This window comes from Melanotaenia boesemani, chromosome 23, assembly GCF_017639745.1.
Source record: "Melanotaenia boesemani isolate fMelBoe1 chromosome 23, fMelBoe1.pri, whole genome shotgun sequence".
In the NCBI taxonomy this organism is placed as follows: domain Eukaryota; kingdom Metazoa; phylum Chordata; class Actinopteri; order Atheriniformes; family Melanotaeniidae; genus Melanotaenia; species Melanotaenia boesemani.
The window spans coordinates 4,020,701-4,036,622 of NC_055704.1; the positions used below are offsets into that span (position 1 = coordinate 4,020,701).

Genomic DNA, 15,922 nt, shown 5'->3' on the forward strand with positions numbered 1-15,922 from the left:
TCCCGGTCATAAATTAGCCACAAAGCCGGCCCGTTTAGACCATGAGGAATTCCGTCTAAAGTGACGTTGAGCCGCCCCAGAGAGAAAGCAGCTTGGCCATCTGTCCTGATCCTGACCTGCGTCCCTTAACGCCTGGTGGCTGGTTGCTAGACAAGCGCGAATTAAAGAGTGGCGGATGAGAGGAAGAAGATGCAGCAGAAAAAGAAGAGGAAGAAGATTTCTGGGGCGGTACGATGGAGAGGGAATGCAGAGAAAAAAACATGAAAAGAAAACAAAGTCAAATCACACTGTTTCAGTGTGTCAGTGAGTGTGTTGCTACTGGTTCAGTTTCCACTGTCGATTCGAGGGACACTGCAGTTACACACTTACGGACGAGGAGGTGAGCCTGACGCTGTCAACCTGGGCCACGTTTCAGAAAGCGGGTTTAGTGAAGACTCAGAGTTGGTCAACCCAGAGTTGCGCTTTAAATTCAGTTTGTTTAACCCGCTTAAAGTAAAGTAAAACAAGCCTTTACACACTATATGACAGCAATTTAAGAACACACCCATCATTGTCTCTCTCAAAGTCACACAGACATCCACATATATGCACAAATAAAGCCATCTCCCCTCCCTACATTATACACAAACAAGAACTCCAGTTTCTGTTTCTTAGTACAAAAATAATAAAAGTAATAAACATCTGGCTTGATGCCGCTGTGAGGAAACAATATCTTGGGGAACCGATCACACCAAGAGCCAGCCCACCCATTTCCACAGAGGCCAGCACAGCAACCACCCAGATCAGGGCAGGCCAGAGTCCACATCACAGCTGTAGGACTGCAGAGCAGTACCCCCAGCCACTGGGACAAGGGCGATCACCACGGCAACAACCCCCAGTCCAAGCAGGCAAAGCTCCTGGGGCGAAGGATCCCCACGAGGAAAGGAATGACTGTTATACATCTTGTGTTGTTTACATTTAGATAACATAACCAGTCTTTCATGATCTCAGTTATGTGTGGATGCAAACTTTAATAATTACTGTGGTGCTCATTAGCAAAGTATACATTTATGAGCAGTTGCTGCTTTTGGGAAGGGTGCTGGGGGACAGATGTTACACCAGCACATGATGTATGAGGGTGGAGGGTGGTTGGGGGGGGGATTAGAGTATACCCACTAGAATAAACTAGACTACACCACTGCTCCTTTTGTAACTTCTGCTTACTTATTTCTTCTTTTCTTCCCTTCTTTCAGAATCAGAAATACTTTATTAATCCCAGAGCGAAATTGCTGCATTGCAGCGCTGCTTAAACAGTGGTGTACAGGGAAGAAAAAAGAAAAATGAATGCAGAGTGAAGAGTAGAATAAGGTCCTGTTTAAATAAAAATAAATCTCCTTTCCTCTCATTTTCTCCCTCTCTACCTGTCTGAGCCTCGATCATCCTGCTGTTCTGCAGCTCGCCAGTCTCCGTCACCACGGTAACGTTGTACAGCCGCCCAGGCGTCAGGCCAGTCAATGAGTGTTGCGTTGTTGTGCTTTCCAACGTTTCATTTTTCAGCAGACCTGCAGACACAGAGGTGAAGAGGAAAAGGTCAAATGACTCAGAAGCAGTTTCTTCATTTGACAAAAACTGATTTACTTTAAAGTGTGACAATTTCTTATATTTTAATGTTTCGCGCCAACTCTCCAGTCAAGCTGGCAACCAGCATGGCAGACGTACCAGACCAATCTGGTCTCTGTTCCCACAGCTGCAGCCTGAAGCGTTGCGTCCTGCCGGACCCGGCCTGCCAGGAAAGGCTGAGGCTGCTGCAGGTCCTGGAGGTCACAGCCAGGCCGACCACCGCTGACGGCACTGATAAAACACGCATTATCTGTCAGAAACCTCAAAACTCACCTTCTAACATCAAACAGTTTTTGGGGTCTGTTTTTGTCTAACCCAGTAGCAGCTGAAGCTTTTAATCCCAGTCAGCATCAGACATGATGTTTCCAGCCTCAGCTGTCAGATTCTGAGGCTAAAATGATGTAAAATGAATGTATGAATAGATATAGCAGCAAAAAGGTCGACCAGAAGAAGAAAGCAGAATTTATTACTAACAGAACTTTGTAGAAATAACACACAGATCAACAGTGACCAAACCTTTTCTCATCTCATCGTTCTCTCAAGTCTTGGCTTTCAGGAGAAAAATATTGTTATTGAAACAAACACACAACAGAAACTATTTCCATGTTTCCACTTTTTCCTCATTTCCAGTTATTCCTGCTACTATTTACCTGCTATCCTCACTAAACCAACTCCAGCTCAGCTGCTTTGTGGCCCCACCGTGCATCAGAAACGTCTTCTTGGCTTTATTCCAGCCATAGAGGAGCATTATTTTTCTTCTTTTCACACACACATAGAACTTTCTGCTCACTGGTTGATCTTTGGCTGCTCCTGATTGGACGTTACCGTCAATCTAAGCTCTCTGATTGGTGGAAAGTCTGACAGGAAGGGGTTTCACCATCATGTCCAGGTCTAAATAGAGGTCTCTTAGCAACATAGTAGTGATGGTGATGTTTTTATGGTGAAATGTGATAAATAATGCTGTTATTATGGATCATTGTGGATTTACCAGATAGTCTCTGAATAAAACTACATTTAGTGGCTGATTGTAAACCTCCTGGACGGGATAGAAATGCCTGGTAAACTTCCGTAGATCACCTAAAGAGTAAAATATCCATCACGATTCACCCTACAGAGCTACACACTACTGAGACAGACCTCTGAGAGATCTACTGGAGGTTTAAAGGGTAAATAATCATGAAAACTGCAAAGTCTTGTATGAAATTAGCTGATTCCTGAAATATCGTGACTCAGAGAGCTGAAGGAAGAAACTTTGTTTGTCCCAAAGAGGCTGTCGAGGCGGAGATGTTGCATTTTGATTGTCTGACCTGTGTCTGAAGCAGCAACACAAACACACCTGTCAGCCCACAGAGGGAGGTGCTGTGTGAAAACACCTTCAGAGTGAACACACCTCCCACCGTGTTCGCACTATGATAGCAAGGCCACAGATGGAGGTGACGGATCCTTTCCCTGCTCAAATTTTCCCGAACTTCAGATTTAAAAAAACTTAAATCACTTTGAAGGAACAGCCCCACAGTTTTACAACATGTTCAGCTTCTTGTTACTAAGCTAACAGGTTTAACACACTGACCTGCAGTGGTGTGTTTGTTGGGAACATTTTATCAACTGGTGTACGCTCCAACATCTGATTCCTGATGAAATCAAGCAGGTGGTCTGACACAAAACAACCGCTGGATTATTCTGTATAATTCCAGGCTACAACTATAACTGTGGATTCAGTAAACATTCCAAATTCCAGTCGCCAACGCAGTATGAAGCCATACCGTACTCCTGTAGCAGATGATGCTGAATCTAAATAATAAATAAAAATGTTATTTAAGCCAGTGATTCCTAATCCTCGTCCTGTAGACCCACTATCCTGCAGGTCTTAGATGTCTCCCTGCTGCAACACACCTGATTCAAATTAAATGCATCTCTGACAATCTCTGCACAAGTCTGCCATTCACCCATTCGTTTGAGTCAGGTGTGTTGAAGCAGGGAAACATAAAATAGAATATCTTTATTGTCATTGTAACAAGTATAAGGAGATTTAACGTGAAACACCAAAAGTCTGCAGGACAGTGGGCCTGGAGGACCAGAGTTGGGGATCTCTGATTTAAGGCATCATTTTGGCCAGCAGTAAATCTGAAGGACAGATTGTTAAAAGACTTGAAATTTATAGACAGCTGCAATGTTCCCTTCACTGCGAGGAAAACCGGGAGAAGAGGTGGAAATCAGTATTCTGAACAGGATTTGTTATGTTTCTATAAAAGTCACAAATATTTGATAAACAGTTTTTAATTTGAAGCAGCCTGCCCACCTTCTGCCCTGCAGGTTGTACATGTTTCCTGCTGCACATGTGCATCAAATTAATGTTTGAACAGCACATGACAACAAGCTGTTGAGAAGATCCATTTCATCTGAATCAGGTGTGTTGGAGCAGGAAACATCTAAAACCTGCAGGTCTGAATCCCTCGAGGACAGACATTGGACATCCCTGATTTAAAGTATGTTTCAATCCAGCTGTTAAAATGTAATTTTTTATTTTTAAATTCCCCAGCTCTGACATTTTATCATCTTGTTTTAGAAAAACTAACATTTTGAGATCCTCACAAATATGACCAAGTTCAGCTATTGACTCTGATGTCCTGACAACTTTCCTTTCCTCACAATAACGACTCCTCTAACACATGATCAGCTGTTGAGTTAAAAAAGATGTACTAAAGCCTTCATAGCGGTAAGGCCGGTCAGTGGATGGAGCCTCCGGAGATAAGAAACCAGCAATGCTTCACTATAAGTGTTTTGAGCTGCTGAGAAGGTTACCGTCGGGACTCGACTGGGTGCAGCAACACCCCATTTCCTCCCAACGCAAGACACATGTACGCAAACACACATATGCACACACCCGCACGCCCTTTCCCAGTGCTTCCCACAGAATAAAGAAACAATGGAGACAGGAAATGGCTGAACCCTGAGCTCTGCCCACCATGGAAATACACGGTGATGGTTCAACTTCTGTTCTGGAGGCAGGCCAGCATGGAGACAACACACATAACATGTACTTTTATAGCTCTATCACTCTCCCTCAGCAGGGCAGAGGTTCCTGTAGCTAATCACAGAGCTGCAGAGGGGAAGCTTCATGACATTAACCCCCAGGCACACAAACACAAAGGAGGGGGAGTCGGGTTCGTCCACTTCAAACGACGAGCGGTCAGAGATGGAAACAAAAGAAGTGAGTTCAGCGTTTGGAGAAGCTTTACCTCCATTGATGCACTTTTATGTGCTTTTGCATTTTGATTTCTAGCATTTTTGATCATTTTTCCATATCTTTTAAAGGCAAGGGATGCAAAGGCGTGCATTTTTTAAGGTTCTCAATTTTTAGTCTGTATCATTATATTTTTAAATGTGGTATAAATTACACCTAATGTGTTCCCTACACACCACAAAGTGTACACTGAAACACATTTAAAATTACTACTGACCTACAACAGTAAAATTTGTGTGTGTGTGTGTGTGTATATATATATATATATATATATATACATATATATATATATATATATATATAATGGGAGTATTTGGCACTAAGCAAAAACTAATAATGAATATAAATGGATTTTGTTGCTACTTTTTAATATAAACCAGGCTGCAATAGTCAAATATTAAGTAATTAATTTGGCAATAATGACATTGAAAATTAATCTTTTTTGTTATTATTTATTTTTAATTATAAAATGGAGTCGTCACCTTGACCAAAGCATGGGAATTTACAAGTTAAAAACATAAGAAATTAATAATATATAAATGTATGATTAGGACTGAAAATAAAAGTAAAAAAAAATAAAAATCAAATTTTTTTTTATCCTTATATATTATATGATATTTTATGTGCACTTTTATGATACCTTAGGATACAAAAGGAAATTATTTTAAAGGGATAATTGAGAGTTCAACTCCTGACCCTACACCTGGAAACGAGATGTTAACCCTTAACTCCCGGTAGCGGAGGCTGCAGGTGCAGTCAAGCTATAAATGAAAGTTTAGAGAAATTCTAGGCCAGAAATCTAGATAATGAAACACTGAAGGTGCATGGATGGAAGTTATTGTGTATATTGTGAATATTTCTCTCTCCTCACCATCTAGAAGCTGTGAGATTCTCATCCTGCTTTCTGTCTGTTCACCTGATGCTGATATTCATCACATATTGTTCCTTCTGTGTTTAGAAGGAAGCAGCTTCACAGCTTTAAATTCATCCTGCTGATTTTTTACCTTTTAGTTAGTAAATCCTGAACATTTTAGCCTTCTTTGTCATAAATATTTGATTTTATAAATATATATGAAGAAATATTTTAACTGTTGGTGTTTAAAGAGAAAACTGCTGCTAAACCTGTTTATGTGTTTAGTGCAGGGGTCTGCAGCCTTTCCAATCCAAAGAGCCATTTTTCCCTCAGCCAGCTAAATAAAACTCCTTTAGAGACGCAAATGTTACGAGACTTTTCAAAAAGGCTACTTAATATATATTTTTGATCAAGAGCCACCATAGGATATTTGTTATTATTGAAGAACCACATTTTAATTTCCATTTTTAGGTTTTAAAATAAAGAAAAACATAAAACCTTTATAAAAAGAGGATGAACAGGCATTCTTCTAAATGATGTAGATAATTGTGGAAAATGATATAAAGTGAAAAAAAAGAAAGATAAAAAGATAGATTTAAAAAAATAATTTAGCCACGTATTTAGAGGCATTGTGGAAGTTCCAGAGAGACACTTGCAGCTCCAGAGTCGCAGGTTGGAGACCCCTGATGTAGTGTTTGTAAACCACAATTTACTGCATTTTCTTTATATAGCTGTAGGCCTTCTTTTAAAGGAAAGAGACATTTTGCAAGTAACAATGTGATTAATCGCGATTGATCACAGCATGTCATGCAATTAATCACAATTAAAAATTTTAATCATTGCCCAGCACTACTATTGATACATTCATTTTACATCTTTTTACCCTCATAATCTGACAGCTGAGGCTAGAAACATGTTTGATGCTGACTGGGATTTAAAGCTTCAGCTACTACAGGCTGGGTTAGACTAAATAAACCAGGTGGAGCAGAAATAGCAGAAAATGGCTCGGGGCTTTAGGGTTAAAGAACTGACAGAGCTTTCCTGTTTGTGAGGACTTACTGGTCTGTACGTTGACCTCTGCAGACTCCCCGTCTCTCTGCGATCGAACCTGCAGCTGGTAGGCGGTTCCGGGCTCCAGGTGATGCAACACACAGGTGAAAACCTCTCTGGTGCTATTGTTTCCTCCATCATCCCCTCCTCCATGTAGCTGGTTGGTTTCCAGGTAGTTTGCTCCTCGCTCATCCTCTCCTTGCTTCATGCCACTTATCTCATTTGGTTCCTCCTCTCTGTTTCTTCTTCTACATGGAGAAGTTTCTTCTGCAGCATCTGGTGATGTCACATAGAAGAGGCAGTCGTGCCCAGCTGTGCTTACAGTCAGTGATATGGAGTCCAGGCTGGATTGTGTTTCAGAAACAGAGATGCTACAAGGGACGACATGGTTTACGGTGGCGGCTGCAGTGATCACCTCCTGACAGAAAGATCAACACAAACATCAAGACTTGAAGCATCAGACGGTGTTTCTCCTCAGAGATACTAATACTAATTTAAAACTAAAACAGACAGGATTATCAACAACAATGTATTTTAACACAAATACTATTTAACCCTAGAAAAGTTTAATCTTATCAGCATCTTATTAAATAAACCAACATTAAACTGGACTGACTGAGTTTCTGACTGCATGAACAGTAAGGATGAGATTATTGTGTTAAAATCTTATCTTCTTATGGTGCAACAGGCTGCATATCTTATTATCCAGAAAGTCACAGGAGTCTCAGAGGAGCTTAGAAATATTTAAATAAATATAAATCAACTGATTATAAAATGATGCATTTAGTTTAAAATGTGACAGTACTCCAAGCAGGGAGTTTCTACAGATGCTTTGATGCAGGAATGTTTGTGAACCTGCAGCTTGTTTTCCATGGAGGAGGAAACATGTTTTCCAGTCAGCTTTAAAATCTACAAGGGACAGGTGTCCAAAATAAGAGGGTGTAGATGCTTTGATCCTATTGTTCTGGTCAACATTCAGGCTTCAGAGGAACTGAGGGCCAAACTGAGGCTTAAAGTCCACTAGAATCTTCAAATCTTCCAACTTTGGTTACTGTTAAGATTTATAAGTGAAAATCCGTGAACTTTGGATCTCACATTTCTCTTCTTCTTTTTTTTAGATAAGCTAAGCAGTCCATGATTGTTTTTTCATGTGTGGTGACGAAGTTCCCAAAATGAGAAATGAATTAAAATCTCTCCAGAAAAATAAATGATTAAATACATCTACAAAAAATGAACAACCACCATCACCAACTATTTGATGTAAACTCCTGTTTTATTTGTGAAGATTGTTTCAACCAATAAATAACTTTGATCCAGACTAAACAAGGTAGAACTTCCTTATTTTGCAACTTGATCCTGGAATTCCCTCCAGGACACCTTACAGCTCAGTAACTTTTAACAATTTAAAGCTTTATTAGGAACTTATTTAACTGAAGTCTGTAAATGCTGATCTCCAGATGATTTTATGAATGTGTTTGAGAAACACTGAAACTGGACACTGTTATTTCTGTCTCGTACCACAATCTAACACCACTTTTATATTTCTGATGATTTACTAGAACGTATGTGTAATATTATGTGGTTTACCAGTTTACCAGTTTGGTCAACCATGTGTTGTAATTTTAAAGTTCTATATGAATAAAATGGTACATTCATTCATTTTCTGAACCACTTGGTCCATTATGGGTCGTGGGTAAGCTGAAGCCTATCCCAGCATTAACAGGTGAGAGGCAGGGTACACCCTGGACAGGTCACCAGTCCATTGCAGGGCCAACACATAGGGGACAAACAACCATTCACACTTGCACACACTCCTGGGGAGAATTTAGAGTCATCAATTAATCTAACAAGCATGTCTTTGGACGGTGGGAGGAAGCCGGAGAACCCGGAGAGAACCCACGCATACACGGGGAGAACATGCAAACTCCACACAGAAAGGCCACCACCCTCAAGGTTCGAACCTCCCCCCAGCCGAGATTCGAACCAGCAACCTTCTTCCGGTGAGGCTGCGGTGCTAACCACCACACCACTGTGCAGCCCCCTTTACAAAAAAAATAAAAAATAAAAAAAGGTACAGCATGTTGTAAGTTTTTCTCCCCATCCCTCCCCACATGTGTTGCCTGGCACTTGTTAGGCCAACATTGTAATAAGAATCTGTCCTGCCTGGTTAAATAAATATTAAATTAAAAATAACTTGAGCATCAGAAGCAGACTGTGAAGCATTGGAGGAAAATGGCAGATGTGCAGAGCAGTGCTTCTCAATCCAGCTCCTCAGGACTCTCTGTGCTGCATGTTTTCCTAGTTTAACACACTTGAATGAAATGAATGGCTCACTAACAATCTTGCAAAGAACTTGATGAGGTAAATGAATTTAAACCGGTATGCTGGAGTTGCTGGAAACATCTCAGACATAAAGGTCCTGAGGAACAGGATTGAGAAACACTGAAGGAGGACATGAAATCCTTCAGATATCTCTGACTGTTGTCTATGTAAGCTAGCAGCAGAGTCTGTGTTCCAGTTGGTTTCATCTTTATTTATTACTGGAACATTTACAGCAGAAAATCCCAACTATTTGAGGATTTCCAACATGAGCTGATTTTACTGAGACGTTGCTGAGGCATCATGTGGATCCTTTCTGGTGCTTCCATCTATACAGACCATTTGTTGCTGACCAAGACCTGCCTTCATGGCCTCTTTCTGCAGGATAATTCACACTGCAAACATGATTCAACAAGGGTTTAGGAAAAATCTCTCTCTAATCAAATGAGCTGGATGAAAAACTCTGATCCATAGAGGACCCACCTTCTGATGCTGGCAGCTTGCAGACCTTCACAGGTTTAATGAAGTCTAAAACTGGGTAGACAAACAAGATCCTCAGCAGGAGGAGGTCCTGATGGTTTCATGTTCAGAAAGTTGTGTCAAATATAAGCAGGAGCCTTTTCTGACGAGGACTGAGCGCATCGAAGCTGAGGGGCTGCATCCTGGATGGGTCATCCAACCATGCATGCAAGTTAAGCCAACATGCAGTTCTTTGGAGGACAAATCCAGGTTCTAAATTTAAACCATCACAGTGAGGTGACAGCTGCTGCACCTCCACATTTTAACACAAATATCTCCATAATACCAACAAAATGAGGAATAATCCTGAAGATCATTAATATTTAACTGATATTGGATAATTATACCTGTAACTCACATTTAAAAAGGTTGAAATATATAAAAGATCATTAAAAGTAACTAAAATCTCTAAAGGATTCCTGAGACTCATGGAGACCAGGTCAAAGACTCCAAAGCTTCAGATGTGACATGATTTGTGTCTATAGAAGAAATATTAACACAGAACTCAGGTTTAATACCACAAGCAAACAAAATGAGGACAGAATAACCCATTATTTGTCATTTCTGCTCCATCCAGAGATGCAGCCATTTAAAGATCTGCAGCAGGAGTGTTGGTGTGTTATCAGCGCCCGGGTCCGGCCGGTCAGCTGACCTCCCGCCTCGGTGCGAGTCATTTTGAGCTGCATGTGCTGAAAACTGACAAGCAGAGCAGAAAATAAAACATGTCGCTGAGTACAGAGTACAGTCCAACCATGTCGTTATCAGAGCCCGTGAGGGGAAGACACGTTCTAATGATTTATTTACTGAATGCATGGAGACACTGAACCTGCAACAGCCTGTTTAAAGAGAACATGTCGTCCCAACAGTCTGGAAATCCTGAGTTTGCAGAATTATATCATTTTAGTCCAATTTTTCCAACAAAGAAACAGTTAATTCTTCCAAGAACAGAAACACATGGAAGTAGATCTTTTTCCTGTTGATCCTGTGCTTTTCATTACATAATCTAACTGTAAATACGGTGATTTTACCTGATTTAAACTTTTAAATCTGCTGGAAGCTGATGGAAATGAGATGTGCAAGTTTTTTTCTATACAACTTTAAATATAAAAGAAAGGGGAGTTGGGTGTGTGAAAATGGAGAGTTAGTGATTATTTATTACTTAGAATTTTTATTTCTTGCCAACATTATGAAACCGTCAACATCATATCATTTGGTTTTTACATTTCAGGCAACAGCACCATAAATATTTAGGCTTAGGGGTTAAGTTGGAGAAAAATACCTAACTAAAGATGACTTGGTCTAAAAGTAGGATTCATTAAGGTTTTTGAGGAGAAAAGATGGCCATATGACCTCCAGAGAAAACTCACTGAAACGTTTAAAAACAAAGTTTCTCAAAGAAAAACTGGAAGAATTTCTATTTTTCTGCCTCAATCAATCTGGAGGAATTTCAGTGTGTAAAGGACAAGATGGACAGTGGTCTCTGATCCTTCAGACAGACCTGCATCAACAATCATTCATTAACAGCTCAGTGTGTTTTCTTTGTAGAACACTTAACTGTAACCTATGAACATAGATAATCTTTCCAAGACTGGATGAATGATGGAAGACTGTCTCACTTTTGTCCCTGCAATCTTGTCTCATTTTATCATGATTCAACCTTTTACTGTCCAGACCCCCCTGTTCAGGTCCAACATGAGATCCTACAGTCCAGCAGATGTTTGCAAACACCAGGAAGCAGCAATGCTGGTATGTAGCATAGCAACATAATGGGAGAAACTCAGCTAAAAGACTCTACCATCACTGGCATCCAAACCAAACAGTCCAAACCCCAAGCAATTATATGGGAATGTAAAAAAACCATGAGAGCACCTCTGTCTATTTCTCTCAGAGACCATCTTCTTTCTAGATCCTCATGGTGTGTCTAAGGTGGATGTGGGGGCTATCCTTGGATCCTCCTGACTGACCATTGATAAAGGGTGTCCATTATCATCACTACCTGATGGCTTCCTAAGGTATTAAAACACCTGGACACTTGCTCAGGTTCACTTTTTACCTTCTACTGTAGCACAGTTCCTCACCAGACATTATTTTACTCCCTAGGACTAAGTGCTGGGGCAAAGCTGCTAAGACATTTATAAACAAATAAAAGTTCTGTAGCACACAGGAAGCCAGTGAGGAGCAGTCAGAACAGACGTGAATATGTTCTTGCCGGTCGGATCAGGCGAAGAGACGAGCTGAATGTGAAAGAGGGATGCCTGGCTGACCCCAAAATACAGCGCATTAAAATAATCTAACCTGGAAGAATCTCTCTTTTATTTAACCTTTAGAACCAGGGAAATTATTATTATTTAACCAGTAAAAAAAATCCTATTGAGATTAAAAACCTCTTTTACAAAGAAGACCTGATCCAAGATAGAAAACACAACGTACCAGTTAAAACACACAAAAGATATATAAAACAAGAAAATTCCTTTCATAAGTGAATTATGAAAAAGGTGTATGTTGTGGAATCAGTCTCAACAAATCTCAGTTTGGATTTAGAAGCGCTCCAGAGAATTAATCCAGTTAGTTTCCAGCTTTCCTGCAATGTGCTCCAAGCAGTGTGAACAGAAGCCTTTTCACCCAAACGGTCTCTGTCAAGTGACGTAACGCTCGGGATAACCGCAGTGCATTGTGGGTAAATCTCCTTCAGGTGGCAGAGCGGCTGTCCAACCCGACGAGAGTAAAAGTCACAGTGGTGTGTCGACATGTTAGTTTGTAATAAACCTCAGAGAGGCAGGGTAAACGGTGTCAACTTATTTCTAAAGTAAAAACCCAGTTTTAACTGCAGCTCCTTTACAAGATTTTACATGTGGTTTGAATGTCAGGGAGTCAAAAAACCCGGCATTAATATATATTTCATTTCCTTCCCGGGCGGACACGGTGGAAATTGATTGTGGCTCCTTTTTAAATTTAAGGTCACCATCTATTTTGTCCCGCACATTTGTGGCAGTTGATTTCAAAGAGGGGGTCAGGGGGCCAAGGTCCACATGGTGGGTGGAGTACTATAACCTCAAAATTTTTCTCATTAAAACTAAAAAAAGATCAGGGCCATCCATGCCTGGATGTCACTAAAACAATCCAACAAAGGTTGAACAGAGCCAGTCATGGTTTCTTAGCGGAATATCGATTTGACAATTATCAGTGCAGCAAATTCCAAATTTCCTTAAAATGTACCCCAAGGGCAACAAGTACAGCGAGAAAAGAAGGGGCCCAAGAATAGACTCCCCGAGATAACATTTACATGTTTTACTGTGCTCCAGGTGACTTTACTCTGACACTTCTGTAGTAATCCCACGTCTTGGCTTTCTGAAGAAACCAGGATTATACACACCAAATTATAGTTGTGGAGATATACGTCGTTTATTTGAGATACGTTAATTCAGATGGGAGGCAGGAAAAATAGGTCTGCTGAGGACGAGGTTAACTCTACAAACAGTGCTGTTAAACTGGGTTCCAACATTTCATACTGTACTGATACAAACTTACATCTCAGTTGTTACTGGACATATGCCCGTATCAAGTATATCTCTTCAGATTTATGAAATGTGATGTTTTTGTCTTTTTTTTAATTTGCTGAAGAAACAGATGCAGTTACAGCAGAGAAAGGTTAAAGTGAGCTGGTTTTTAACTGCAGACTTAAGCTGAAAAGCAAAAATGCAGGAAATAAATGATGATAAACGTCTATAAAAATGTTTATCGGTTTACGCTGAATTTTTTGCACAGCAGCAAACAAGCTTTCCATTTGTTCCTACTGACGCTCCGCGGGATGATGGGACTGACCTGGAGCAGAAGCAGCAGCAGGGAGCTGAAGAAACCGTAAACTTTACATTTCAGCATTTTGATCTTCTTTCAGATCCTCCGACAGGGCAGGCTTGACCATAATCCTGAGCCTGAGGTAGAAGACGTTGTTTAGCTGCACTCTGTCAAGGCTGACGTGAGAAAAATGCCCTCTTTTTAGTCTCTTTTGTGAAGTTTGTGTGGAAAACTGAAGATGATCAGAAGGTATTTGGTATCTATGCCGTTTCACACAAAATAATCCCTTATTTGGCAGCGAGAAATGTTACTTTTCCAGCAAAATTAAGTTTCTTTTGTGTGTCGTCTCTTCTGCATCTCATGTCCATCCTGGATCTCAGACTGAGTCTTTCCTCTGTTTTCTCTACTAGCTGTATGTGTCCCTTCCTGCCCGGGGTTAGACTCGCTAACAGACTTCCTCTATCACGCCAGCAGCTCTGAGTCACTGCAACCATCTTGCATGGAGGCTATAAATAAGCCTGAGGCTCCAACGGCAGCACACCTAGCTGGACCAACTGCAGAGGTAGATGGTAAAAATAGAGACCAGGCTTTAAACCAGTCTCTTTGAAACTGGATCTTTGGAGAGATAAAAGTTTTGCTCTGTCTCTCTTTGCTTTATATCCAGCAGGGATTTTAGTTTTACAAGTCTAAATAAATCCTCCTGCTGTTTCTGCTGCTGATAGTTAAAAGGCAAGGCAAGGCAGTTTATTTGTACAGCACATTTCATGTACAGGACAATTCAAAGTGCTTTACATAAAACAAAGACATTAGAGATATTTAAAAATAGTAAAAGTCACAATCAACACATAATCACAATAAAATAATAAATTACATTAAAATGATTAAAAGCAAGATAAGTTAAAAAGTTTCTGTGCAGATTTCATGCATAGGTGCATGAGAAAAGAAATGTTTTTAACCTGGATTTAAAAATGTCTACATTTGGTGAAAGTTTAATCTCCACTGGCAGTTTGTTCCACTTGTTTGCAGCATAACGGCTAAATGCTGCTTCTCCATGTTTAGTCTGGACTCTGGTTTGGACTAGTTGACCAGAGTCTTTGGATCTAAGAGCTCTGCTAGGTTTATATTCTCTGAACATATCACAGATGTATTCTGGGCCTAAGTTATTTTGGGATTTGTAAACAATCAGAAGGGTTTTAAAATCTATTCTGTGACTAACAGGAAGCCAGTGTAAAGATTTCAAAACTGGTGTGATGTGTTCAGATCTCTTAGTCCTGGTTAAAACTCTAGCAGCAGCATTTTGGATGAGCTGCAGATGTTTAATGCTCTTTTTAGGAAGTCCTGTTAAAAGACCATTACAGTAATCCAGCCTACTGGAGATGAATGCATGGATGAGTTTCTCATCAAGCTTTGATGTGGCTGCTGAAAGTCAGGTCGGAGGCTATCAACACTCTGAGGTTACGAACTTGGTTGGTGATTTTAAGAGCCCGAGTCTCCACGTGTTTATTAATGCTGACCTACTTCTCTTTGCTACCAAACAGAATAATCTCAGTTTTGTCTTCATTTAATTGTAGAAAATTCTCCTTCATCCAGGTGTTTATTTGCTCCAGACACTGACACAATAAGTCTATTGGACTGCAGTCATCTGGTGACAGAGACACATAAAGTTGTGTATCATCTGCATAACTTTGATAATTAATGGTATAGTTCTGTAATATTTGACCCAGAGGGAGCATATATAAGTTGAACAGAAGAGGTCCAAGGACTGACCCCTGGGGGACTCCACAAGTCATGGCCACTCGCTCGGATTCATAGCTGCCAATCGTAACAAAATAACTCCGGCCTTCTAAATAGGACCTGAACCAGTTAAGGACCGCTCCAGAAAGTCCAACCCAGTTTTCCAGTCTGTGCAACAGGACTCTGTGATCTGCAGTGTCAAACGCAGCACTGAGATCCAACAGAACCAGGACTGATACTTGACCAGAATCAGTATTCAACCTAATGTCATTTAACACTTTGACCAGAGCTGTTTCAGGGCTGTGATGAGGTCAGAAGCCGGACTGAAATTTATCAAGATTTCCACTTTCATTTAAAAAGTCATGAAGCTGGTGAAATACAACTTTTTCAATAATCTTGGAAATAAAAGAGAGGTTAGAGACAGGTCTATAGTTGTTCATTATAGAGGTATCTAGAGTCCTTTTCTTTAGGAGTGGCTTAATAGCAGCTATCTTTAGTGACTTGGGAAAAATGCCTGATGCCAGTGAGCTGTTAACTATCAGTAGGAGACCACTTTCTACTGAGGTAAAACCTGGTTTTAAAAAGTCGGATGGTATCATGTCCAGAGTGCATGTTGTTGATTTCAAATGCCAAACTGTTTCTTGTAGGACTTTTAAATCAACCATTTTAAATTGCGACATGACAGCAGAATTGTTTCCGGGTTTTAGACACAGACTAGTTTTCTTGTGTGACTGTCTGAAATTAATATTTTGCCTAATTGTTTTAATTTTTTGGCTAAAACAGTTGGCAAATTGGTTGCATTTCTCAGT

At 40.3% G+C, this 15,922-nt stretch overlaps 1 protein-coding gene across 1 annotated transcript in view; it reads right to left on the minus strand.

Moving 5' to 3' along the window:
* ptprb (protein tyrosine phosphatase receptor type b) overlaps positions 1-13,783 on the minus strand; it is a 48,165-nt gene extending 34,382 nt beyond the window's left edge. Inside the window, exons 1-4 of the mRNA XM_041977379.1 lie at positions 13,407-13,783; positions 6,756-7,164; positions 1,699-1,830; positions 1,401-1,541 (exon numbers count right to left, since the gene is read on the minus strand). Of these exons, the coding sequence (XP_041833313.1) occupies positions 1,401-1,541; positions 1,699-1,830; positions 6,756-7,164; positions 13,407-13,463 (739 nt within the window). The 5' untranslated portion in view covers positions 13,464-13,783. The remainder of the gene's footprint in view (positions 1-1,400; positions 1,542-1,698; positions 1,831-6,755; positions 7,165-13,406) is intronic.
* Positions 13,784-15,922: the final 2,139 nt, after the last annotated feature.